This window comes from Tiliqua scincoides, chromosome 1 (assembly GCF_035046505.1).
Source record: "Tiliqua scincoides isolate rTilSci1 chromosome 1, rTilSci1.hap2, whole genome shotgun sequence".
NCBI classification, from domain to species: domain Eukaryota; kingdom Metazoa; phylum Chordata; class Lepidosauria; order Squamata; family Scincidae; genus Tiliqua; species Tiliqua scincoides.
The window spans coordinates 42,181,494-42,208,640 of record NC_089821.1 but is presented as its reverse complement, the minus strand read 5'-3'; the positions used below and the strand labels follow the sequence as shown (position 1 = coordinate 42,208,640).

General features: G+C 40.7%; 1 protein-coding gene and 1 pseudogene across 3 annotated transcripts in view; both read left to right on the top strand.

Moving 5' to 3' along the window:
• Positions 1 to 27,147, top strand: part of IMMP1L (inner mitochondrial membrane peptidase subunit 1) — a 53,716-nt gene that overhangs the window by 16,288 nt on the left and 10,281 nt on the right. For all 3 annotated transcript variants that reach the window (XM_066638023.1, XM_066638021.1, XM_066638022.1), the window contains exons 2-4: positions 18,466 to 18,597; positions 19,450 to 19,538; positions 21,478 to 21,604. In XM_066638023.1, the coding sequence (XP_066494120.1) occupies positions 18,493 to 18,597; positions 19,450 to 19,538; positions 21,478 to 21,604 (321 nt within the window). In that variant the 5' untranslated portion in view covers positions 18,466 to 18,492. The remainder of the gene's footprint in view (positions 1 to 18,465; positions 18,598 to 19,449; positions 19,539 to 21,477; positions 21,605 to 27,147) is intronic.
• Positions 20,549 to 20,668, top strand: LOC136637878 (5S ribosomal RNA; annotated as a pseudogene).

Genomic DNA, 27,147 nt, shown 5'->3' with positions numbered 1-27,147 from the left:
ATTGGAAATTGGGGGTTCCCTGCGGGCTGCACTGAGAGGCCTCAAGGGCCGCATGTGGCCCCAGGGCTGGGGTTTGGGCACCCCTGCTTTAGAGAATCACTTTGCATTTTAGTGTTTGTTAAGAGGGAATACTGTACTGAGATAAGAAATTAGGGTGCAAAATTAGTGAATAAAGGCATTTGCTAGTTCTGGATACACAACTGCAGCTGTTTGTGAATTGCATATACATATCAATTAGCAAGTTTATGGGTTCAAAATACTATTTGTGTCTACTTTAGCCAAAGAGATTAAGTTGCATCTATAGATTAAAATCTGTGCATCTCATGTGCAGCTAACCGAAAATAAGAAACATCTGTGAATCCTGTTTCACATGCTCATTAACATTTTGGAAAGCTGTGGCAGAGGTCTGCAGTTCTTTGGCATGGCATTTGCCTAAATACTCCAACCTCCTGATGTGCCAAATTCCAGCCTCTCAGACAAATAGGTTGAGAAACAAACCCATTCTGCTATATAACCCAGATTATTTGAGGACAATTAATAGTTCTCTACAAGGAAGCAAAGTTTATATGATTTTGTTTTTAAGTATGCAGTCATAACTGGAGAGACTCCTGTAAACAGAGAACACAATAAGAATGTGTTTCTGCCTCTTTTTGCTGCCTCACTATTTTTGTGCGTTCCATTTTGCCTATTACTGTCTTAGAAGTTTTTATCAAAAAGTTGCTGCTTTTTATCAAGTCATTCCCTTTTGTTATGCTGGCTCTGGAATATTTTGAATTGTGTGCTTTTAAACTTATTTTTTGTAACTTTGTATTTTTGGTTTTGTTGAGTATTGTAAGCGGCCCTGAGCATTTGAAAAGGTGGGGCATAAATGTGTTAAAAATAAATAAGAATATGTTACTTTTTAATGTAAATTTCCTTACTTGCGTAAATTTTTTTGGCAGTTGTTAAAGATATCTTGTGTCTTTGAAATCCAACCTGTGTTATTTTAAAATAATATTAAAATGGAAAAGTTGGTTTTACTTGACTTATTAAAGGATCCCAAAGCATTAAAGACCATGGAAATGTGACTCTTGACTTTTCAAAGCTGTGAGCAAGGTTCAATGGTCTTGGCTAAGCTCAGTTTTTTTTAATTTTTTAACAGGGGTACTGAAGAACATTTTAAATCTGTAATAATGTTTTTTGCTGCCTTTTATTTTATTTCATGCATTCAAAAACTAAACTGAAAGATAAAAGATTGTTTCCAAATACATTCAGTATATCATTTGAGTGGAGCAACACATTAGGATTGAGTTCACAATAGATTGTATTGCTTTTATGCCATCTTACAAGCTTAGCAGCATAAACAGAATAATCAACATATTATTTGGCTGTCATCTGCTGAACAGAAACCAGAGATCACAAGGTGGTTTTCCCTAGCTGCAGTGATGGCCTTTTTTGTTCCAAGCCCCCATCTGGGAGGGCCATGGTGTGTTATCATATGGAACGCGAGCTTTTCTGTAATCTCCTTAGCTGCACTGCAGTTTGAATCTTCATTCCATGTTTGAGTAATTTATAATTTTAATGAGACCATGGCTCTTGTGGGCTTTGAAATATATTAAAAGCTCTTTTGTGCATATGCTTTTGTTCTTGCTTAATAGGCTCAGTGTATTTAAACCTGATGAATTTTTATTCATGGATTTAGATGTCTGGGGATTAACTTAGACTGAATATCATTGCACTCATCTATTCATGTTTGGAAAGTGCGTATTTTTATTGCTTACCTATTAGTAGATACAAAGTTATGTTTTTAAGAAACCACTATGTGCTTGAAATGCTGATTTATGTTATGTATCATGTATAAACTACAGTTAGGAGTGTGATTTTTGACAGTTATTTTAGTATTCATAATATATTGACGTATTAAGTTTCAAATGAGTATCCATACGCTATTGCACCATTCCAAAATAGCCATTCCACCATTCCATTTATTATTGAAAAAGTCAGCCTCACTGAAATTATTGGAGTTTCTTCCAAGCAAATATGTTAGGATTAGGGTGATAGGATGTTAAAGGTGGATGGAAAAATGTTTCAAGATCTTGTATAGAAGGTTAATGGCATTATATAAAACCTGAATTTAAAAGGTAGACATCATTCTAAGTAGTACTTTTTAATAGAAAAGTTGCTTTTTAAATTATTATTGGAATAAGTTGGCCTGTTAATGCAGGGCACTTTCAACACATCAAGGAATTAAATGGCTCATTAGTCTAGAGCTGTATGTGCTTCACTAGGTGCATGAAACTTCCACAAGTATGAGTTTTCCCTTTGACATGGCAAGCAACTTTACCTTTAATGCAAATACAGACAGGCCCCAGTATCCATAGATCTGGTATCTGTGGTTTCAATTATCAACTGGTCTGAAGGGTACCAGGGACACCTTTAAAAAAAAAAAGTGAAGGAGAAAGTTAAAAATAGCTTCCTTTACCTTACTGCAGTGAAACCACTGTGTTTTCAGGGCTACAGGCAGCCTTCTGAGCTGTCTGCCACCTCTTCCATTCAACTCAGAGGCTTCTCCTTTCCCCCAATGTTGTCCCAGTATACCGCATGACCAGGAAGAGAATGTATTGTGCTGCATTCTGGGGGAGAGAGCATCCTCAGAGCAATGTGGTTGTAAGCAGCTCAGAAAGCTGCATGTAGCCCTGAAAACACAGCAATTTTGCTACACTAAGGTAGAGGAAGATATTTTTAACCTTCCCTTCTACTTTCTCTCTTTTAAAAAGGCATCCCTGGAATTCATGAATTCAATATCTGCGGGGTGTGAGTTTTGGAATGGAACCCCTGCAGATAACAGAGCACTCCTGTGTAGGTGTATAGAGTTGATCCTGACACTTGAAGTTATTGGGAAGCCCCTATATACGCGAGAGGTTTTTGCACCTGAGAACTCCAATGCACACAGAAAGAGATACCAGAATGGATGGATAGCTCCAGTATTTTTTACTTTTACTTTGAAGTATTCTAACAATTCTGAAAAAAAGTCTCACACCAGGACTTTCTAGATGACACTTCAAAATAAATAAATATAGGCACAATTCTAACCCACTTTCCAGCACTGACATAAGGGCAGTGCAGCTCTGAGGTAAGGGAACAAACATTCCCTTACTTTGAGGTGGCCTCTGTGAGTGCCACCCAACTGCAGGATGCAGCACATGTCCCATTGGAAGAGCTATGCCAGTGCTGGAAAATTGGTTAGGATTTGGGCCTAAATAAATAAATACACTTATGCTTCTTCAGAGCTAGAATAACCCATTTGATGGAGTAGTGCACTCATATTAGCCAAGTTCAGAAATAGTCTTTTCTTATGTTGATATATCCTCTAAATATCATGTATGCATGCAAACTGTGCCATATTTAGCATCTGCACCCATATATGTTTAAACAGTTTAGAAATAGTAGTTTTCCAGTTAACTATTTTATAAAATGTAGTCCAAATTTTATCTATTAATTGATAAACTGGAAAAAGTCACTTAAATATAATACAAGCCCACACACATTTTGTAGTCATAAAAATTAGACATACTTTTGGGGTGCTGAATCCAAAAATGCCATTGGTTTTGCCTGGTTGGCTCTAGTTTGGGGAGGGGGTATAGCATAGCCACCACCATCAGTATATAAGGTGGCTGTGCCATACTCTCAAAACTAGAACCAAGCAGGCAAAACTGAGAGCACCAGGACCCACTGTTTAGAATGACAATCTGTCAGGACCCATCAGAAGTGATGTAATTAACCTGAAAGTGATCTCATGGCCATAAGTGATATAGGCTGCAATCCTAACCACACTTTCCTGAGAGTAAGCCCCATTGAACAAAATGGGACTTCTGAGTAGACCTGGTTAGGATTGTGTCCATAATCAATTTAAGTTTCAAACAGAAGCTGAAATCAGCAAAGGTCCCATTACACAGCACACTCATGCTGCTATTTTGCATAGCACAGAATTCAAACATTCCAGCTTGGAAGTCAAAGCAGACTTCTATCCCTCTCCAACCAGACAGCCCTCCCCCCTTTCCATTGTCTTATCTCCCCACCTATTCAGGGCAATGCACAATGCCACTCTCCAACTGGGAGCCTGCCCTGCCCAGCAGCTCTGTACCCCTGTATTTTCAGCTCTGTATTTTCAAAGATGACAGAGCTAGATGCTATGTGACCCACCTGAAATTGGCTTGCAACTCAGCTAGTGGGTTCCAACTCACAAGTTGGAGAAACACTGTAGCAAAATAGGGATTAGAACCTAGGTCTTTCTGGTACTGTGCTGAGATTTATTACATCACACTGAATCCTTTTGGCAAACTGTTAAAAATAGTGATTGTGTGGGTTTTCAACATGGGGAAGTTGAGTGGGCAAGATTAACGTCCAAACAAAGGTTTGGACTAAGCTATCACATTCAAACTAAGCTTTCACATTCAGGTTCCACGCTGAAAAGCTCTGACATCATGAGCCCTTATCCTCCCTCCGTCTCTGAAGTTTGCAACCCTCTGAAAAAATTGGCAGCTTTTAAAATAAAGATGAGTGAATAAATGAATAAATATATATGTGGTACTTGAAAAAGAAAATTAATAGCAGGAAGCCCTCTTTATTGCACAGGTTGAAGGAGCAAGACAAATGGCTGAAGTAGTAGTTCATTTCATGTATGCACATTGTGATATCGGGAGGAAACTGGGCTCATACTGTGGGTGAAAAAGCTTCCTTTTTATATTATGTCTGACTTCACCCTTGCGGGGGGGGGGGGATCACTTGGCCAGAGTGATAAAATGTTAAGCCATATGTCAGTTTCCTCTAGGTTACATGTTTTTATTGACCTGCTTGTGAACAAATTAGCATATGAAAGCACATGGGCTTCAGTAATTCATTTTAAAATCTGAAATGGTAGTAAATTAAATGGGGGCCAACAAAAACTGACTTTTTTATATTGGTAGATTTTGTTTTTCTAAGAATATGTTACCATTTCAGGAAGCTTTCATTTTTTTAAAATACAGAATAAGGTTATTAAAAAAATGGGCACCAGGTTTTGTCACTTGGGGGAAGGTGGTATATAAATCTACAAATAAATAAAATTTCAGTGGATTGATGTATATAAAAATATTGGTGTGAACTGTGGAATTAATAACAGCTTTAAATCTATTTACATGCAAGTTTCGTTGATCTCAGTTGGAGGCTGTTAAAAAGACAGTGAGTGTAATTGTGCATTATGCACTGTTATTGTGTCAGGGTAACAGAAACAAAGAATAATCAGTAAGGTTATTGATACTTTTTTTTCCTAACTCCACAACCATGTTTTATTAACACGGGCTCTTCGGGTGGGAGTGTGTGTGTACTCAACATGCACATGCACTTGATAGAAAAACATTTCTTTGATTTGCTTTGTTGCCTGTTTCATTAGTAAAACTGGTATTTTTTTTCTTCTGCTGGCTTGTTCTGTTTCCTATATGAACGGTAACAACCTTTTAAAGTAATTCACTTATTTATTTAATAAATTTGACAGTGTCTTTGGTTACACATTGTTGATAATTCTACCTATGGATTTCTGCTTTTGTTATGTGCACTGTCAATTATAATCCAAGATTACAGCAAACAAGATGTTAATTTCCACATGCAATCTATGTACATTTCACTTAGAGCGCATTATTGTTTCAGAATCTAACAACAAAAAGGGAATAATGATTATGCTATCCTCATAGGAGCTGTCAATAAAAGATGTAATAGGGGATTTAAGAATCTGGAAATGGCCAACTAATTTATGTGAATCTTTTTTATTTCAACTAGAAAGGAAAAGCTCTGTTTCGTCTGCACTGCATATTGCAGAGCACAGGCTGTCTATAGAAAACCAGGCGGCTGCATATGGATAGTCCCTTGATATCATTCACTTGCTGTGTAATCTTATTATGCAGAGTTCTAATCTTCACCTAGACTGAATGCCTCTGGGTCAGAATATAGTCATATCGGGGTTTTTAAGGTCATGTTTTGTGATCCTTAGCTTATTCTTCTAAGTAGGGCTGGGATTTAAAGGGTATTCTCCAGACACTAGCAGAGAGAGACAGCAGAACCTGCTGCCTTTTTGGAAGACAAGACCAACATGAGGTCCCTCGTAGGATTAAACTTGATTTGTAGCTGTAGGATTTTTTAACAGATGTATTATTGGACAGGGAATAGGGGCCACCAGCACAGTGAAATTGGATCACGATTGGCATTCTCAGGGAGTCTGCTGGCTGCTAAAACAGCAGCTGCATGTGGATTTGACTTCTTTCAGGTGAAGCGACTTCCAGTCATTTGGAAAGGATGGGATGAAAAGGAACCTTGGTGATAATTTTGATGTCTGCAAGATTTAGTACCAGTGTAATGGGATTATCACTAACACCTTCACTGCAGAAAAAGCCACCTGGCGCTATAACTGGCAGCAACTGCGAACTAATCCTTTCCCATCTCTTGGATGTCATTCATGAAGCTCACAGCGATTTCTATCCTGCTAGTTGTGATTAATTTCATAAACAAGAAAAAAAATTGGGTAATGAAAAAGTGCAAAGATACTTGTATTTACATTTTTATTTTTTTCCTGGCTGCAAATCATCAGATAAAATGTGTGTTGTACATCACAAATTTGCGCAGGCAGTGTCTTTCTTTCTGTATCAGTTTTGACTTGTGGAATGAAGACTAAACGGCGTGTTATGAACAATACATATCTGTCTTGAATTAGCCCTAAACCATTTAGGCTATACGTCAGAAAAAAATGTAGGCAAAAAGAATCATGTGAACGCAGAAATTGCTGTATTGCATAGGCGTGATCCAGCCAGCTGTTCTTCTCCAGAGAGGCTAAAGTTGGTATGTCGTTTTCAGAGTTTTGCAACTTAGCACAAGGTTGTGTACTTCTAACAGCTTATCTCTGCAGAATACATATGTAATCTAAGTTTTTATCTAAGGAATTTTTGTCTCTGGTTGTATGAGACATGTATAAATGCAGTAAGGCATGCCCCAGTATCCACGGGGGTTCCATTCTGGAACCCTCTGCGGTTAACTGAAACTGCGGATACCAGGAAACACCCCCTACCCTCTAGAGGTGGGGGAGCTCCCTCGTTTCCAGGGGGCATGTGGGGGGCCTGATGGACCCAATCCACAGATAAGTGAATCTACGGATAGAGGGCCCCGCACCTGTGCCTTAGGTTGTTTTTAAGTTGGTAACTAAGTTCAGGTAATAATTTGTTCCTCAAGCATATTGTTTTAATATGCTTGGCAAAACTTTCAGATTTGGGGAAGGGTTGTGACTCAGTGATGGAGGTCGTGTTTTGCATGCAGAAGGTTCTGGGTTCAGTTCTTTCTCTCTTGAGGTCTGGCAGAGGAAAACATGTCAGTCTGAAATTCTGGACATCTGCTGCCTAGATGTAAGTATTAAGCTAGCTCAGGCTTGGGCAAACCCCAGCCTGAGGGCCAGATCCAGCTTTCAGCCAAATCCGTCCCTATGATGACTGGGAGGCTTCATTCTGGAGCGCTGCACAAGTACCTGTCTTGAGATCAGGACAGTGCAATGCTCTGGCCTGTTGCTTCTATGGTCCAGTGCCCCAGCGGGCCTTGTGACCGGATTTCATCATAGGCACGACGGGTCAGAGGGTCATATTGTCCTGATCTCAGGATAGGCACTTGCGTGGTGCTCCGGAATGCATGCCGGAATGCATCCGGAATGCGGAATGTCACGCCAGAGAATGCATTCCCAGTGCACAGCAGTCAGCACTTTGCTCGCCACTGACCTAGATGAATCAGTAGTCTGATTCAGGAGAAGGTGACTTTTTATGATCCTCACAAGTACTCTCTGACTAATGTAAGACTGCAAAGTGCTCAACCATTTATCTCTTTATAATCAATGATATACTAATGTATATTGTGGCTGACAATTGTGGTGTGTTTGTTTTTTTAAGGAAAATGGCATTATCATGGCTGTTTAATGTCAGTGGAGTCACTAGGGTTTGCATCACCTGGTGGGGGGAGGCCAGCGTGTCACCCCCATGATGGACCTCCTCCCTTGCAGTGGATAGGGCAAGTTTTTCATGCTATAAATTGCACATCAAGCGATATATAACATAATGATATTATTCCTACAAACTGCGATTTTAGCAATTTTGGTCACTAGTGGTGCCACCCGTCCCAGATAGAAACAGTTTTTTTCAAGTAACATACCTTACTAACACCTTATTAGTTCCATGCTGTGTCATAATAACATCTCATTGGCTCTTTGAACAATTAGTCTCATTGGCCTGTTTTCAATTAAGGACATGTACTTTTTTGTTACATAAGATAGTTGCATTTTTGATTTCTGGTTTTTTTGGCCATAACATTTGATAGAATGGAGGTACTTCACTCTGGTTTTTTCATTGCATTCTGCTGTAAATTCCACACTGAATGATATATAACGTGATCGTATTATTCCTAATGACTGCAATTTTAACGCATCACCCCCATTTGCTTTACCCCCCCTGTAAGCGTCATCCGGTGTGGCCCCCACCCCCCTAGCAATGCCACTGGCTAATTAAGTTTATGAGAACCACTGTGAAATAGCGGTTCAGAAAATAGCCGCTGTGAAATAGCGGTTCAGAAAATGTCCAGAAAATAGCTGTAGATGCAGTTGTAGGGCCAGTCCTATCCAACTTTCCAGTGCTGATGCTGGATTGTTAAAGGGCATGTGCTTCATCCTGCAGTGGGCGGGGGCAGACATAGAGGCCTCCTCAAGTTAAGGGAACCTTGGTTTCTTTACCTTGGGGCTGCACTGTGGCTGCATTGGCACTAGAAAGTTGGATAGGATTGGGCCCTCAGTAGTTTCCATTTAAAGGTCAGCAATGCAGGGTGTGTGTGGCATAGCATTTATTAGTACATGTAGTGACCTTTTAATATAAAACAGAAATTTAATTAAGATGGTCAGGAAGTATTTAAATTGTTATGTTGTTGTTTTCTCTGGCTCTTGTAATAAACAGTTAATGGTTTAGGAATGCATGTTAGAGAGAAACAAATGCTTAGTCTGAAACTAAATAGATGATTAATAAACATGGGTCTAACAAATAAGGAAGTGGATCTCACATTTAGCACTGGGACCTGCTTTTTAGAATGAGAATCTGTCAGGACCCACCAGAAGTGATGTCATAACTGGAAATGACATCATCAAGCAGGAAATTTTTAACAATCCTAGGCTGCAGTCCTATGCAGGATTAAGTCCCATTTACTAACATTGTTGGAAGAATATATAAGTGCAACCTATTTATCCACAAATTTTGTATCTGCTGATTTATCTCAAAATCTGGAGATGAGAATTCAAAATCACACACACCTTTGCCTCCTTTGCCCTGTGCTGGTGTCTCGCTTTGTTTCAAGGCAGCCCAAAACACTGCAAAAAAGCTCCGCCTCACACAGGCAGGGAAATAGCCCTGGAGCCATGGAAGAGGTTCCCCTTGAGAAGGAAGATGCCTCAAGCCCCTGAGCCGGGGAAGGGGGGGAAATCTCTGTAGCCAGAACACGTGCAGCAAGGTGGCGTGTTCTCTCTCTCTCTCTCTCTCTCTCTCTCTCTCTCTCACACACACACACACACACACACACACACACAAATTCCCCCCCTTCAGACTGAGATGGTGCAGGCTCTCCGTGCTCCAGTGACACAAACAAAATAGCCCAGCAAGCAAGTCTTCCCAGCAAGCCAAAGCATGAGATTTAGGCTACAATCCTCTCCACACTTTCCTGGGAGTAAGCCCCATTGACTAGAATTGAACTTACTTCTGAGTAGGCAGGCATAGAACTGGGCTGTAAGGCTACAGTCCTCTCCACACTTTCCTGGGAGTAAGCCCTATTGACTACAATGGGGCTTACTTCTGAGTAGAAATGCATAGGACAGGACTCTTAAAAGCTCAGCATTCCACCTGTGAAAGAAGCAGGGACGGCAGGCTATGGGGAGGGCTGTGAGTACAGAGTGGAGGAGGGGGAGTCGATTGAGAACCGCTGCCTTAGTTTCCTTCCATCCCCAAGTGTCAGGCTGTAGTGTATTTGCATAACTCTATACAATTTGTGTAAAACACATCATTTCCAGGTCTGATTTAGCTCCATGCATTTTTTCCTAATCGCGGCAGGTCGGGGAACAAAACTCACACACATAAAAATGCTCCATCTGTACATAGTAGCTGGTTAAAAGTACAGGTCTATAACACTTCCCCAAATGTAGTCGCGTTATTACATACCATGATAACATCAAGTCTAATATATTGAAAATAAAATATTGAAATGAATGGGGGCCCACCTGAAATTGGCTCACGACCCACCGAGTGGATCCCATCCCACAGTTTGAGAAGCATTAAAATAAGGCTCTCATTTGTGGCAGGGTCTTGCAAGTTCATAAGAAAAACCCTTCTGGATCAAGTGAAACGGCCATGTCATGCCTGCCCCTCCAGGTTGGGCAATGAGGAACTCCCTGCCTGCATGGACCTCCTGGTGTGGAGTATAGAGCCAGGTGGGCTAAGACCCTGGTTGATGGAGGACAACTGAGCAGGGACACAACAGGCTCCTGGGGCTGTTGTTGTCTCTTAGGTAAGCTGTGGGAGGGCTGAGTGTACTGTCTGCTCTATTTGGACAGTGAGGGCCAGTGGAAAGAAACAATCAGGTTCAGAAAGGGCCATGTGTGCTGCTCACCCTGATTGGCTGTCTGGGACGGCGATTACTGCCATTTCAATATCAGAGCAGGAAGAATTGGAGGGGGGGAGTCGGTTTGCAGCTGTATGGAAGATGCTTAGGCTGCAAATGGGGACCAAGTGCTCAGGAGGGGGCAAAGGGGTCCAGATTCTCTGGTGCTGGGGCCAGAAAAAGTGACCCCAGGGGTCTGGGGGGTGCAGGGGTGATGGCCACTAACAGAACCACCTGCCAGGGAACACCAACTTCATGTGTGTGTTGCATAGCATTTCTGCAAGCTTGTTTTGCATAGCATTAAACTTCGAAGTAGCACATAGCCATCACGATGAGTAACCATTGATCAGCCTGACTTCTTGAATTTATTCAAACCTCTTTTATCCATGCAAGTGATTATTATTATTATTAACATTATTTATATACCACTTTTCAACAGAAAGTTCACAAAGTGGTTTACAAAGAAAATCAAACAAACAACTAATGGCTCCCTGTCCCAAAAGGGCTCACAATCTAAAAGGATGCAAAAGAACACCAGCAGACAGCCACTAGAAAAGACAGTGCTGGGGTGAGGAGGGCCAGTTACTCCCCCCCGCTAAGTAAAAGAGCACCTGCTTAAAAAGTGCCTCTTACCCAGTTAGCAGGGGTTAAGTGAAGTGATCATCAGATGAAGTGATCATCTTCATACCTTGTGATAACAAATTCCAAAGGCTAATTATCCACTTTGTGAAGAAGTACCTCCTTTTGTCTGTCCTAAATCTTCACTAGTCAGTTGGATGATCCCTAGTTCTAGCTTTGTGAGAGAGGGAGAAATTGTTTATTTACTCTCTACGCACCATGGACAATTTCATAAGTTTTCAATCATGTCTTCCCCAGGCTGGCTTTTTCTCAAGCTAAAATGCTGCAAGTACTGTTACCTTTTCTCATAAGGAAGCTTTCTGTTCAGTTTGATTGCCCTCTATTGCCCTTCTTCCAGTTCTAAGTTATCCTCCTTGGGATTTGGCAATCTGAACTGTATATAGTACATATAGGAGTAATATTATACAGTATTAGCGTCTTACTCTCAGAGCCTTTCTTAATGACTTTGACCCCTAGCTTAAAATTCAACTTTTTCACTGCTGCCACATACTGAGTCAGTTTTAATTTAGCTATCTACCTTGACCCCAAGATCTCTTTTCTCGTTTGTCACCAACAGCTCAGACTCCATCAGTGTATACCTGTGTCCCCCTTCGTTCTCCTTCTCCCTGCAGATCTGGAAACTGTGCATGAAAGGACCCTACATAAATGTTCAAAAATCCCCCATTTAACCCCTCCCCCCATTGTGCAAATTGCTTATTTGCTTCAGATTGCAGTCTTCCTATCACTCTTCCTGATCTCCTGACACTTTGCTAACTGCAGAATGGAAGAAGGAAGCAGAAGAAGCACTCGCAGGAAGCAAAGCAAAGGGCTGGAAAGAAGGTGACACTTATCATAGTGAGATCTTTGTCTCTCTTCCTGTGAGTGCTTCTGCTGCTTCCTTCTTCCTTTTTGTAACCTGCAAAGAGCAAACAGGAAAGATGAAGTCTGAAGCAGAAGCAATTTGCGCTATGGGGGATTTTTGAACTGTGGATTATTGAAAGCATGGATTCTGGATCTGCAGGTGCGAAGGGGCGCTTGTATATGTGAAATTGGAATTCTTTTGTCCCAGTGTTAATAACTTTACACTTATATACACTTGCCACTTAGTTGTCCATTCATTCATCTTGGAGAGGTCCTTTTGAATCCCTTCACAGTCTGCTTTTGGTTTTTACTATCTTATGAATTTTAGTGTCAGATCATTTAGAAAGGCTTGCAAATGGTCACATGAAAAGGGCAGAGGTTAGAATGTGGTCTGGTCAGGCTGAAGTCAAAGATCCAGAGAAAACAAAAGTCAGCAGGGCAAGAGGCTAGTGCACTCAGAGACTAGTGGAACCAGAGACTCATTGGATACTGGGGACTCCTTGAGGGCCGCAAGTGGCCCCAGGGCTGGGGTTTGGGCACCCCTGCCCTATACCAATGTTTCTCATACTGTGGGTCATTAGATAACTAATTGCCTAAAGCTGTTCAAAATCAGATAGCTTCTAACTCCCTGCAAACAGCTGAGCTCCTGCAGTTTGTAAGCTTGTGTAAATGTAGGGAGATAAATGTTTGAGCATCTTTTTTTCTGGTGTTGTTTTTTTTTTCCAAGTCTGTCAGTGACAGGTAGTGGAGGCAGGTGAAGTCTGGGTCACATAACTAAGCCCCTCAAGCCTTGAGGCTATGCATTATCTGCCTCATTACTTAAAATGCAAATAAACAAAACAAATAAATAAAATATTGTTCCCTTTCTACCTTCTGGAACTGGGCTCAAGTCATTTACTTTCTATCCTATGTATTGTCTATCATCCTTCCCCCTTTCCAGAATATTTCAGATTTTTTTTTTAAAGAATAACTTAAACCTGTCCTTTCCTCCCCCTGTGGGGGCTCTCATGACTGCATTATTAATACTGTATTAAAGGGGGGGTGTATGTACATATAATCCAGTTAGGCGGTTCCAGGGAGAAACATGGACCACAATTCCTTCCCTTTACAAGCAGTCATTTTTCCCACTTCAGTAATTGTCTAATCCAGTGATTTTCAACCACTGTGCTGTGGCACACTGGTGTGCCACAAATGGTCTGCAGGCGTGCCACAGGAGTTTGGGGGAAGTTCATTTATTAGTAAGTATATCAGTATTCTGTAACCTTTCCCTGAAAAAGATCACATACAAGTTCTGACTTGTGCAGTTTCTTTACCATGTAATTCTAAGCCTGAGTGAAACTCTGGTTGGCTCAGCAGTGCCAAGCTTCCTGTCCAAACAGGGAGAGGTGGGGCTGTTTAATATACGTCAGCCAAAGTCAGAAAAGCCGATCAGTCAGAAACCTAAAAGAGGCATGATTGTGGCTTCTTGGAAGCAATTAGTTACATTGGGAGACTGAAGAAAAATCTTGTTGATTTAATTCCACAAAGTTTGTCTACAAAGTGCTGAGTAAAAACACTGTAAAGCAGTGTTTCTCAAACTGTGGGTTGGGACCCACCAGGTGGGTCGCGAGCCCATTTCAGGTGGGTCTCCATTCATTTCAGTATTTTATTTTTAATATAACAGACTTGATGCTCCCATGGGATGTGACTGCATTTGGGGAAATGTTACAGACCTGTACTTTGAACAGGCTACTATGTATATGCTTTTAACAATGATAGTCAATGGGACTTACTCCTGGGTAAGTGTGGGTAGGATTGCAGCCTAGGATTGTTACAAATTTTCCTGCTTGATGATGTCACTTCTGGTCATGACATCACTTCTGGTGGGTCCTGACAGATTCTCACCCTAAAAAGTGGGTCCTGATGCTAAATGTGTGAGAACCACTGCTGTAAAGTATTTTCAACATTTGATGAGCATTTCCTATCACTTGATGCATCTTCCTTGGACTGGGTGAGAGAGTCAGCAGAATTAACGGTTGGAAAAGAAGATGAACTGAGAGAAATCGGAAATAATATAGAACTGAAACTGAAATGTTCATCAATGTAATGAGTAAAATAACCCTTGCTATCTGGGTAAGAGGCACTTTTTCAAGTGGGTGCTCCTCTTTTATTTAGCAGGGGGAGAGTAACTGGCCCTCCTCACCCCAGCAGTGTCTTTTCTTGTGGCCATCTGTTGGTGTTCTTTTGCATCTTTTCAGATTGTGAGCCCTTATGGGACAGGGAGCCATTAATTGTTTGATTTTTCTCTGTAACCGGTTTGTGAACTTTTGTTGAAAAGCAGTATATAAATACTGGTAATAATTAATAATAATAAAATGTTAGTTATTGAACTTTAAACACAACCTTTATATATGTTTTTTAAATGTTAAAGTATATCCTTATGAAACTGCTGTTGTGCCTTGACAATTTTAGCACCTTGTCAGTGTGCTGTGAGATGAGAAGATTGAAAATCGCTGGTCTAGTCTTTATGTGGGGCAAAAACGAGTTTTGGCATGGCAGCAATTTTAAGGAAAATTGGCAGGAAGGAAAAATATTTTGCAGTCCCATGCGCTCCCCTCACTGTTTCAGCTGAAATTCACAGAACTGGAGGCTGCTTTTGATGTAAACTAAAAAAAAAAAGGCATAGAGGAAAAAGTGACACACAACTGCATGTAATGTGTAGCTTGGTCTTGAGTTGAGTGACACATGAAACAGTGACTGTATTTTCCTTCTCCTGCACCTGCTCTTGACAGTCTTGACTGTTTTTGTTACCAAAATGTTGAAATGAACTGTTTATATTAGGTAGTGTTTAGCACCTTTCTTCTTTTTTTGTTTTCTCCTTCCATCCTTAGATGACCCAGATGCCCTTTCGTAGTATTAATCATGTGTTTGAATTAGACCAACCACTGTCGAATGCAACTAGGTCATTTCTTTGAGGTTCAAATTGCTTCCTGGTAGAGGAGGACTTTCTGGCAATTATCGCAGGAGAGACTTTGCTATTGCAGCCCCTGCTAGATATTTTGTGGTCATTAATTCACACCTGTCATACGATACTGATTGATCCGCTGACACTCAATCTTTTATTACCTGCAAAATATGTTTGAAACTCACAACATTTTGACCTCTGACATCAAGGGTTTAGCCCTTACTTTTATAATTTCCTGCTTGATTAAAGCATGACACGTTTTCTGTGACTTCTGAATAAACTATGATTGATAGTGTAATCAGTTCAAAATACAGCTGTTCCAGTTTCAGTTTACACATGCCCTTTTGCCCATATTTCTGACGCTGTATACTTCAAATAGGGAAATAATTGATTTTGAGATTTTGCTTATGGTATGCATTGTCCTTGTAGCTTGCTTGGTTAGCAATTCCAGCATCTGGTATGTTACTGTCTATAGATTCTAGTATTGTTAACTATTAGTCTATATCTATAGTTCTGTTGGATGGTAATACTTTTACTCTTTATAGTACTGTTGTAACACTGTTCAGTTACAGTATCCTGGGGACTTGAGACCATGCAAGATCTTACAGAAATAGTTTTGGAATTGATAATTTTGAGGGGGAAAATTATTTCCCCTCCATGTTTTTAAGTAACTTAAACCATTCTTTTTGTAACAGCCATTGGCTTCAGTTTTCATTGCAGTTGAGTTTGTACACTTACTGTTTATATACAGTAATCACATTTAAGTTGTGTCACATTTATTTAAAGTGTATTCTTCCTTCCAGAGATCTTCAAAAGTGGAGGGATTAGGTGGACTTTGCTATAGAGCAGGCATGTCCAACTTCGAACAGGTCATGATCTACTTTTTCCGGCCAAAAGTGCCGGTGATCTACCACCAGGAAAATTAATTTCTTATTTTTAAATCCTTCAAAAAGATTGTCAGCTGCTTCAAGAAAACAATCTTTTACAAATTCCCCTTCAGTGAAAGGTTTGCATTTCTTTGCAATCAGGTTGCTGACCTTGAAAGATGCTATGGTTGCATTGACCGAATGTGACCTTGGCTTCGCCATCAACTGTTGCTGAGTAGCCAATTTCGATTTAAGTTCTTTGAGCTTCAGTTTACAAATTTTACTTTTGGGTGGAAAATCAGCGTCACTTCTTGCTATGCAGAGCCTTATAATGATGTTCCAGATTACCCTTTTTGGGCACGGATACCGGGGCATTACAAATTAGACAACACCACTTGTCTTTCACCATGATGAAGAAGTAGTCCATTTCCCATTCATCATGAAAGTGGTAGGTTTTGCTCTTCTTTATACTCATCTTCGTTATACTGGGGTGGCTGGATGTAAGAAGGCCAAATCTGCTAAATTAGTATAAACACTGGCTGAATCTGGTCCAAAACTGTCACTGTCCCAAAGTATTAAAGATCAACAGGAATTGAAGACCTCTGGATGATGTGCAATACAAGAACTGGAGATACCAAAAGCACACATGCAGTTCTAAAAATAAAAATAAGAATTCATCATACTGGCACCAATAATCAAATACCACCAAACAATCATCAAAAAAATTCAAACGCCTGTCCAGCAAACCAGATAAAATCAAATACCACCAAACAAGTTCAAATACCACCACATGCGATTTAATAAATTCTGCACACAGTGTAGAATCAACACAAAGTCAAGGCGAAATAAAATTGCAGTGTAGAATCAACGCAAAGGCTAGGCAAAATAAAATGGTTTTAACCATTTCGAAGGCAAGGCATAGGCAAGTTAGAACAAAATTGGAAAAGCCCGCCAAAATCACCAAATTCTCGACACTTTGTTGTGTCTGCCCAAAAATGTTTAATGAAAGCGAACTATAAAGTGACCAATGACCTGCACACAACACAACTAATACAGTAAGTGTATTTAGTTAAAGCCCGGGCGAGTGGATATAGCCCGGTATATAACACACTTCTAAGGGGTGTTGGGGCGGGGGCAGGAATGGGTGATTCTGAGAGGCACAGGTATGACGCCGGGCCTGTGGCGTCTCGTCGCGGGGCGCGGACGGCGGCCCCCTGGGGTACCCACAAACTATTGGCACAAGAACAAGTGCCCCCAAAACACCCGCAGGCAAGATTCCCGCAGGCAGGGAAAAAATTCAGGCAAAGGATCAGCAGCGGTGGCAAGCCCTCAGCAGACAACCTACCGGCACGAGCTCTCTCCTAGCAATGGGGTGAGCTGCTGGAGAGATGGAGCCAAGAGGGGCTGGCAATCTACCTCTGACCCCTCCGCGATCTACAGGTAGATCGTGATCTACCTGTTGGACATGCCTGCTATAGAGAGCTAAAGAATATTTTCTGTTGGCACGTCTGTGAATGTGTGTTGTTTCATTTATCTTATTTTCATATTTAAATTTGGGAGGCAGTTTTTTTCCTCAATCATATGGATGTGTTTGATGACCAGAAATAAGCACTTTGCTCTTACCTAGGAATTCATTAGCTGCAAATAATAGAAGGGAAAATATGCAAACTTTGATCAGTCATAAAGTAACTATAAGTCAGCAACTTGATGCCTCAACGAAGAAGCTACACTAATGTGTTGGATGCAACAGCTTCCACTATGTTTAGGAAAATTATATTGGAAGTAGATACTGTGTTATGCTCTGTTTTGTGCATGGTCCTTGAAGTTTTGTAAATTCAGCCCCTTACTTGGACAATCAAATGATGGTGTGGCCACCATATGTATTCTTATTTATTTTTTGAAAGGTTGTCTTTCTAGTCTTAAAAATTAAGCTGATTTATAACAATAACTTGGAGCACAAAGTAATAGTATAAAGATGAAGACAGCAATACAGAAAATAAATTATATAAAGACACATGAGGTGAAAAATAATTTATTGCAGTGATGGCAAGGCAACTTGGAGACTTCATACAGAGCAAGTCCTCTTTGGCAGATTGTAAAAGTTCACACAGTAGGACATGCTCTTTTGTTTTTATGTTCTGGAATGAGTCTGCTAAGAAGAATGAATGGAGAAAAAGATTGATAAAAAATAATAAATGAAACTAGGGATTATAAAGAAACGTTTGTGTGCTTTCCAGTGGAGTACACTTACACTTGGAGTACCTTGTTATGATCTTAAGAGTGGACGATTAGTTTCCATCCCTCCATCCTATCATTTTTTTCCCCAATTCCCTGTAATCACATTTAAATTCTATAAGTCTTCATAGTGAACTATTTTCCAGAAACCACTTTGAATCTGGTTGCTTCTTAGAACATGTCACATTTTTCAGTAATTTTAAATTTCACTATGTGATTGTACTATGCTCAGAATTGATATCAGTTGTATTTTATTTCCCCTTAAATCAGGACCATCTGCACAACGGTGACATTGCTATGTTGCGAAATCTCATGGGAAAGACCTTTCGACTTTTCGGATACACTATTCAGTACGGGTGCATAGCTCATTGTGCCTTTGAATACATTGGAGGAATTGTTGTGGTGAGTTAATAAAAGGTGACAGTTACTTTAAAGTAAGAACATAATTACAGTAACAAAAACAGCCTTAATATTAGCATGTCAGTTTTCGGGCTGTACTTTCTAGCCTATAGGCATTAAAACCTCTTGTTTGTAATAAAGAACCATAAGACCAGCAGTTCCCAAACCGCTGTAAATTCCTGTGGGGAGGGGTGAAGGCAGTGATGCAATCATGCCACTGCCAGGGGTAAAAGACTTTTTTAAAACCTATCTGAGGCAGTGTTGGCCTCTGGGGCAGAGGGTCTAGGACTCCTCTAGGGCGCCCCTCTAGGGGGGAGGGTCTAGGAGGGTCTGTGGACCCCTCTGCCAGGATCCCTGCACCTCCAAACAGCTAAAAATAGTTTTTAAAAACAAACAAACATGGCCACTTCCGGTTTTGTCACGAAACCTTTCTCAGCCTGAGGTAGCAGGGAGCAGTTCCCTGTGTAAGAGATCAGGGGGTCTATGGAGCTAAACAGTGCTGGCACCAGGTTGTTAGAGCTCCTGGTCCTTGTCCCTGCATGGCATCTTTGGTTTTCCCACTGCCTTGTATTAAGGTTCAGGGTTCAGCCTGGTCAGGTGGGCCCTCATATGTTTGGACCCTTGGTCAGTGTTCCACCTGACCAACCTCTGATGCTACTGCTGGATGCCAGTGATAGTGGCAGCAAACCTGTGGAAATCCAGAAGATCACTATCTCCACTTCATGCTCAATATTGGGAATCTAGCTTATATCAGTTGAATTGGCTTGCATGTGCTGTAATCTATTCAAACATTATATTTGGCAAAATATTTTGCAAATTGTAATTGTCCTCTTCATTTTTTTGTTTTGTTTTTAGTGTTCAGGACCTTCAATGGAACCTACAATTCAAAATTCTGATATTGTGTTTTCAGAGTCTCTTAGCTGCCATTTTTATAGCATCCAAAAGTATGTTACTATTTTGTACTGCTCTAATTTTCCATGTTTTTGTTTTGTACTTACTACTGATCATGCTTATTACTTGGAATCATATCCCTGCTTTTTATTGCTTACGGTGTTAATGTTGTTCAATTTTTTTTCTTTAAGATCAGGGAAATAAAACTAGTTGGAAATGTTCCTGATTTGGCACATTTCTAGCATCAGTCCAGACCAAGCATTTGTATATAAATCTCTCAGGTTTTTTATATAGCCACCATACTTTATGAGTTCTTATTTTTAGGTATATTATCATGGACATCTAGAGTTATCTCCAGGAAGTAAATTCAGGGACCAATTCTCTTCAGAAAAGTTGTAAATACCATTTATTATATTGTCCAAATGTTATTTTATTCATAGTTTATGGAACAGTGAATGTGTACACAGTGATCAGCAGTCGTATAAAATACCAGGCCTGATCCATTAAGCCATATATTTACTGTCTAACACTAATTGCTGCTGGATGGTAATTCAAACATAGGCTGTGGTGGGTAACAAATTTTAAAAGTAGACAAGAAAAAAAAAAATGATGTAGTTGCCAGGTGCAAGTCTGTGGCCTAGAAGTCATCTTCTTAATTTCTGTTTAGCTGAACACTTATATTTGAAGCTGCCTTACTCCAAGTCAGAGCAGTAGCTCTCCGTTGTTTCAGGCAGGGTTTCCCAGCTCTACCTGGCAATGCCAGGGATTGAACCCTAGACATTCCGCTATCAAAGATGATGCTCTATCACTGAGCTAGGGCTTCTCTCCTAAAACTATTAACTCACAGTCTAAATGTAGGGACTGGGTTCTCCAGCCTGAAAAGGGAAACTTTCTTGTCAGCTCCTTTGGATCTCAACCATAGTTCGTAATGGTTGGCAACTCTCAGTCTCGAAAGACTATAGTATAAGCCTACAGCACCAGGTATTCCCAAGCGGTCTCCTATCCAAGTACTAACCAGGCCTGACCTTGCTTAGCTTCCAAGAGATCAGACAAGATCAGGCATGTGCAGGGTAACTGTTACCCTGCACATGCCTGATCTCCTCTGATCTCAGAAGCTGAGCAGGGTCAGGCCTGGTTAGTACTTGGATGGGAGACCACTTGGGAATACCTGGTGCTGTAGGCTTATACCATAGTCTTTCGAGAGTGAGGGTTGCCAACCAGTTCATAATAGTTGCATGTTATCTAGACAGAGAGAATGAACAAATGGATTTCTTGTTTGTAAATTTGTGGGATGCTTTAGATCAGCGGTGTCAAGCTTGTTTCATATAGCGTGCTGAATAACATTCATGGTGCTTGCTAAGAACAGGAAGTGATGTCATTAAGCAGGAAGTGACATCATTAAGTAGATGATGACCAGAAATAAGCCCTTTATTTTCACATAGAAACTCTTTAGCTGTAATGTTAAATGAAAAAGTGCAAATCTTGATCATACTTTCAAATGGTGGAAGAGCTGAATTATTGTGTGGGCTGCCCTTCCAGCAGTGCTGCTTCTGTTGAGGTGTGACTTCACAGCACAGCAACAGAGAGATGGTCTCAAAGTGACGTCCCTCGGTAGAAGCAGCATTGCTGAAAGGACAGCCTGTGGGATAATTGGGCTCTCCCAGCACCATGACAATGTCTCCTTCTCTCACCCATCTTGGTCTTCATCTTCCTCTGTAGCATTCCTTGCCTTCTGAAGCCTCCTTCTGCCTCCCAGAGCCTGAAAGGGTAACACTAGGAGAGCCCAGTTATCACATGGGCCAGATAAAGAGCTTCCCCAGGCCACATCTAGCCTGTGGGCTTTATGTTTGACACCCCTACTTTAGAAGTGGCCAATCTGTGGCATGGCTGTTACAAGGTATTTTTTCCAAAATGTTGGCTACTACCCATTTTAAATGTGCATGTATCATACAAACGTTGGCAATTCCTGATGTTTTCCTACCTTTTCCTCAGAGGCGATATCGTCATTGCAAAAAACCCAACTGACCCCAAATCAAATATCTGTAAAAGAGTAATGGGCTTGGAAGGAGATAAAGTCTGTACAAGTAGTCCTTCAGATTTTCATAAGATTCATAGTTACGTAAGTAGTTCTTTCAAATCATGTCAAAGCCTCGTATAATAGCCTTTTTGTTTGCATGTCTTTAACTTTCACATTTCTGGTGGTATAATGTAATGTACTTTATTTGAACTGAAGGTCTGTCTAATGTTTCAACAGGCAGGTAGCAGTCTATGAGTGGGCTGGAGGAGATACACAAGATGGTGTATATTGATTACCCCTCCTATGATCTTCATGTGCCATAATTTGGGCATAAAACCTGAATCTGGACAGCTAGAGGGGGGAAGCTCATTTGGTCGAAGTAAGGAAATTTTTTTTGGGGGGGGGACACTATTGTTACATATGTCCCTCTGTAACACCAAGTCTAGGTCAGCCCCATTGCTGCCCAATCCTGTCTTGAACAAACCTCCTCCACAATAGTTCCTTGTGGGTATCTCTTTGTCAGCTGCTCTGAACTTTAAGCAGTCTCTGCTTAAAACTTTTACCACAGCCACTTCCAACTCATCGTGTCCATCGAGGTCTATAACCAAAACTTTAAAAACTGATCACTGTGGGGGAAAAAAATAGAACTCTTCAAAGTTGACTTGTCCTCTCTGCCTGCGTTCTTCCCCTACTGGGTAAATCTGCATTTCCTGAAGATGGGAAAGACATCTTAGGACTTGGATTGATAGAGTCTTACTTACAATTGTGCTGCAGGGGGAGGTTTATTCTATCACATGTCATCAATAAACAGTCTGTCCCATACCTCATTTTCTCAAGCTACTTTGCATCTCACACTGGGATCCTCTGCCCAGAGGAACTCTTCACAGCTGCAGGGGTTCTGGGCCTTTAAATCCCTGGTCACATCTCTTGTGTTGCAGTTGGTTGGCCCAGGTGCTATCACATCTTCCTGTTTGTCCTGCCACCCCTTCATCTGCTCATCCCAACCTCCCCTGCCTCGTCCATCTGGGAATCTCCCTCCTTTCTGTGAGTTCGTAGCCATTTTTATCTTTTGACTTCCCCCTGCTGCCTCCACTCTTTCCAGTGAATTAACCTGTGAACATGAACCATGCCGACTAAGGGTTGAAATGTAACTAGTTTATTAAAAGTTCAAAAGAAAAGACAAACAAAAGATAAAATGGGAGGAAAGATGGGTAGTAAAAGGACAAGCAGACTTTTGGAAAGTGCCTGAGCATGACTGGAATGCACAAAGGAAAGTTTTCAAACCACTAATGCCCAGAAGATGAAGCTGGGATGCCACTCAGAACTCTCAACCAACCAGAACTCTCCCCCCCCCCCCTCCATGCACAGCTGCTTAGAATTAGAAGTTTGTACACTGGTTGGGGACACTTAGCAAACAAAGTAAAAAAAAAAACATTCAGAACACTGTCTAGCTAGAAATACAGTTCCTATTTACTAGCTACTTACATTTTTCCAACAAATCCCCAGTCCTTGCACTTGTGGGTGAGCAAGTGGCTGCTCCTTTCTGAGCTCCAACACTTTCATTGAACTGTCCACAAGCACACCAAGATCTCTCTCCTGATCTGTCACGGACAGCTCAGAACCTATTAGCATATATGTAAAGTTTTAATTCTTTGCCCCAATGTGCATTACTTTACACTTACTTATTGAAACGCATCTGCCATTTTACTGCCCAGTCTGGACAGATTCTTCTGGAGCACTTCCCAATCTCTTCTATCTCAATCTCTCTTAACCCTGCTAACTGGTTAAGAGGCACTTTTTCAAGTGGGTGCTCCTCTTTTATTTAGCAGGGGGAGAGCTAAATTATTGACCCACCTCACCCCAGCAGTGTCTTTTCTAGTGGCTGTCTGCTGGTTTGCATCTTTTTAGATTGTGAGCCCTTTTGGGACAGGAAGCCATTAGTTATTTGATTTTTTCTGTAAATCACTTTGTGAACTTTTTGTTGAAAAGCAGTATATAAATACTGTTGTTATTATTCTGGTCTTTACCACTTGGAAAAGTTTGTAGATGACACCAAACTTAGTGAAGAAGACTAATTCCATGCTTGGGATCATTAGAAAGGGCATTGAGAATAAGTTGGCTAATATTGTAATGCCATTGTCTAAATCAATGATAAGGCCACACCTGGAGTATTGTGTCCAGTTCTGGTCACCACATCTCAAAAAGGGTATAGTGGAAATGGAAAAGGTGCAAAAGAGAGCAACCAAAATGATTACTGGGCTGGAGTACCTACCTTATGAGGAAAGGCATTTGGGGCTTTTCAGTCTAGAAAAGAGGCGCCTGAGGGGGGGGGACATGATTGAAACATACAAAATTATGCAGGAGATGATGTTATCACCAAACTCCCGTATTGCCAGGATCAAAGCTGCTTGAAGCTTGTCTTGGAGGCATGCAGCCCCTCGGCCACATGCCTTAGAGGGAACAGTTGTGGGTGACTTTAAGGGGAATATCTTGGTTAGTGAGAAAGAAATTAAATGAGAATGGGCTCTGCTGAACACAGCAAAAAATCTAGAATATACAAGAAAGAATTCAATACTAGAATGTTATCTGTTGACTGAGGGATTATCCAAACTTCTGTTTGAGTTAGAAATTATGAAAGGGCGAAAGTTTTGTGGTATGGGAAGTGCAAAGGCATATATCGTATCTTCTTGCTTAGGGTTTTGAAAGAATGGGATGCTGCTTGCTTTGCTGAAAGTATATATTAAATATGGTGTAGGAGGCTCCATAGGTAAGGAGAGGTTCCTTAGGTAAGGGTCCAGAGAAATAGAATAGGAACAATGGGGTACGGGTTTCAATGTTCTATATTTGAATTCTGCCTGATTTTAGTTCTGACTTGTGTTGTTTTGTTTTCTTGAATTTATTATAATTTGCTCAGAGTTTGTAGGATTAGATGAGCTAAACATTATATTTTGGTGCGTTAAACACTCGTATGTTAAAAGTCTCCTCAAGCATTGTAAATGACTGCCATGTGTCATGTATGTGGCAACAACCATTAGGACTTTAGATTTTTTTTAAACTGCATGAATAGAATCTATCTTTTGTGTGGAACCAATTTTTAAAATGTAGATCGACTGTTTTCTCACCCCCACAATCAACTTTTTTCTTGCTTGATCCCTGAAGTGCAAAAAATAATGCCACATTTGACATGACACTCCTTTGTTGTGGTGATAACATGTAAGTCCCTATGAAATACAAGAGCATTGCTTTCAGTCTCAGAGTAATTACAGGATTAAACAGGATAAGATGTGCAGTGTTAATGTGGCAGGGTTAACACTGCTGTACCATTTCAGTTTCTAAAATTCATGATGTATACAGCCATAATATCAATGCTGTACTGATATTTTTCTGATTTAATTAACTGACCATAAAATTTTCCAGTGAATTCATTTTTTAAGGCCCATGAGCTCATTTTCATTTGCCAATTCTGATAAAATAGATTGTGAAAAGACATGGAAAGGGAAGCCACTTTCTGAAAATACAATGAGAGTAAATTTTTTTCCCTGGTTTTGGCTTGGGAGACTTATCGCCATGCTAACTTAGTACAGCTGAACAAGCAGCTTTGTGTTAGTCTAAGACAGAGGAAATGGAAATAAGGCATAACTTTAAATGTTTCCTGAATTTAAGTGGAATGAACAACCTTGAAATCTGAAAACGGTATGAAAGGTTGGGACCTAGATTTGCTGGAAAATGTAATGGCAATAATTTAGGCTGCAACCCTAACCACACTTTCCTGAGAGTAAGCCCCTTTGAACAAAATAGGACTTACTTCTGAGAAGACCTGGTTAGGATTGTGCTCTTAGTTAAATATAATATTTTAAAGTAAAATTAAAATGTCACTTTTGAACAGAAACTTATCAGAAATGAGGATCATAGATTGATACTTCAGTTCTTTATGGTTTTTGTGAAATCACACACAATGAAGTTATGTGCATGTGCAGAGTTGACCTCTGCAGCTTTCTTTGGTTTGTTTGTGCTTTGTGTAAGAATAATTTATTGTTAGCTAAAAAGTTTAAATGTTTGTTGTTTTTTGTCGCAGGCAGTTAACAGCAGATCTATGTATGATAGTGGGGTGAACCTATTTCTTTCCTCTTCCTCTGTAATCTGCCTCTTCTGACTGGTCCTTTACATGGCAGTTGCTAGTGGCCCCATGTCTCTCATTAAGGTTGATTAAGGTGAAATGCATTTTATGATAACATTAGTCCTCTTCAGAAATTATGTGCAGGTGTTCACTTAGCACAGGAAAAGAAGAGTCCCTGACTACCACTACATCCATTTGTTTAACAACACCAGCACAAATACAGAAAGATTGGTCAGCTTAACAGGTCTGTATTCTCTTGCCCCACCCAGGAATCATGACCCACAAGCAGTGCACACATGCGTTTCTCAGATCTGCACATGCTACAGTAAGAGAAAACCAGGCAGCTGATAAATAGAAGTGGAGTATTCCCTTGGATTGAGAGAAATGTAATCAGTGACCCTCCTTCATTGCAAAAACATTCAAAAACTCTTGCGTCACTCATAGTGTTCATTGATGTAAGGCAGGGTTGTCCAAACATTTTGGCAGGAGGGCCACATCATCTCTCTAACACTGTGTCGAGGGCCAGGAAAAAATTAATTAACATTTAAAAATTGAATAAATTTACATAAATGAATTTATTAGAGATGGAACTTGTATGAATGAATGAAGGTCTTGCAATAGCTCATAGCCTATAAAAGGCCTTGCACAAATCAAGACTAGCCTTTCCTTCGCTGCCACTGCTGCTTCACAGACGTGAAACAGCAAGTAGTGGAGGGAGCCCTCGTCCCACAGCTCAGGTGAGAGGTAAAACAGTCGTCCTCATGCTGAGAGCAGTTGCATTGGGCCAGCATGGGCTCCAGTAAGTCTCAGGAGAACCAGAGGCTCATTGGAGACTGGGAGTTTCCCAAAGGCCGGACTGGATGCCCCCTAGGGCCGCAAGTGGTCCCCGGGCCAGGGTTTGGGTACCCCTGATGTAAGGCAAAGTGGGAGGCGGGCAACCCAAGTTTACCAGGAACTCTTATTCTTCCCCCCTCCCCAGAAAACAAATCTGGCAATCCGTTTTGAATCTTATCAGCTGTTGTGGAAAGATGCACATTTTATTGACTCTGGACACCTCTTCCTTTACTCCCATCTTGTCTGGTATTTTTTAAGAAATAAAAGGTAGGATTGGGTCCTCAGCGTGCTGTTCACTGTGACTTCAGTTTTCAGAACTGGAACGTCTTCTTGCCCTAACTTATTTTACCAATTATGTCTGTTCTGTGGTTTTGAATATAAATGTGCATGAACGTATGATGTTGATTTGTACTGAGTCAGACCAGTGATCCATCTAATCTAGCGTGCTCTGACTGGCAGTAAGCATCTCTCCATGGTTTCTAGCAGAGATTTTCTCCAGCCTTGCTTCCCAAGATCCTTTTTTAATGGGTGATATTGGGAATTGAACTTGGGTTCTTCTGTAGACAAGGCATCTATCACTAACCTGTGTGGTGTTCCTTGTAGTGGTAGTATAATTTGACCTTGTCTTTTATCAGTCTGTGTATCCTCATGGAGTCTTCTAGAATTAGGACCAAAACCTTTCATTCTTTCCCCT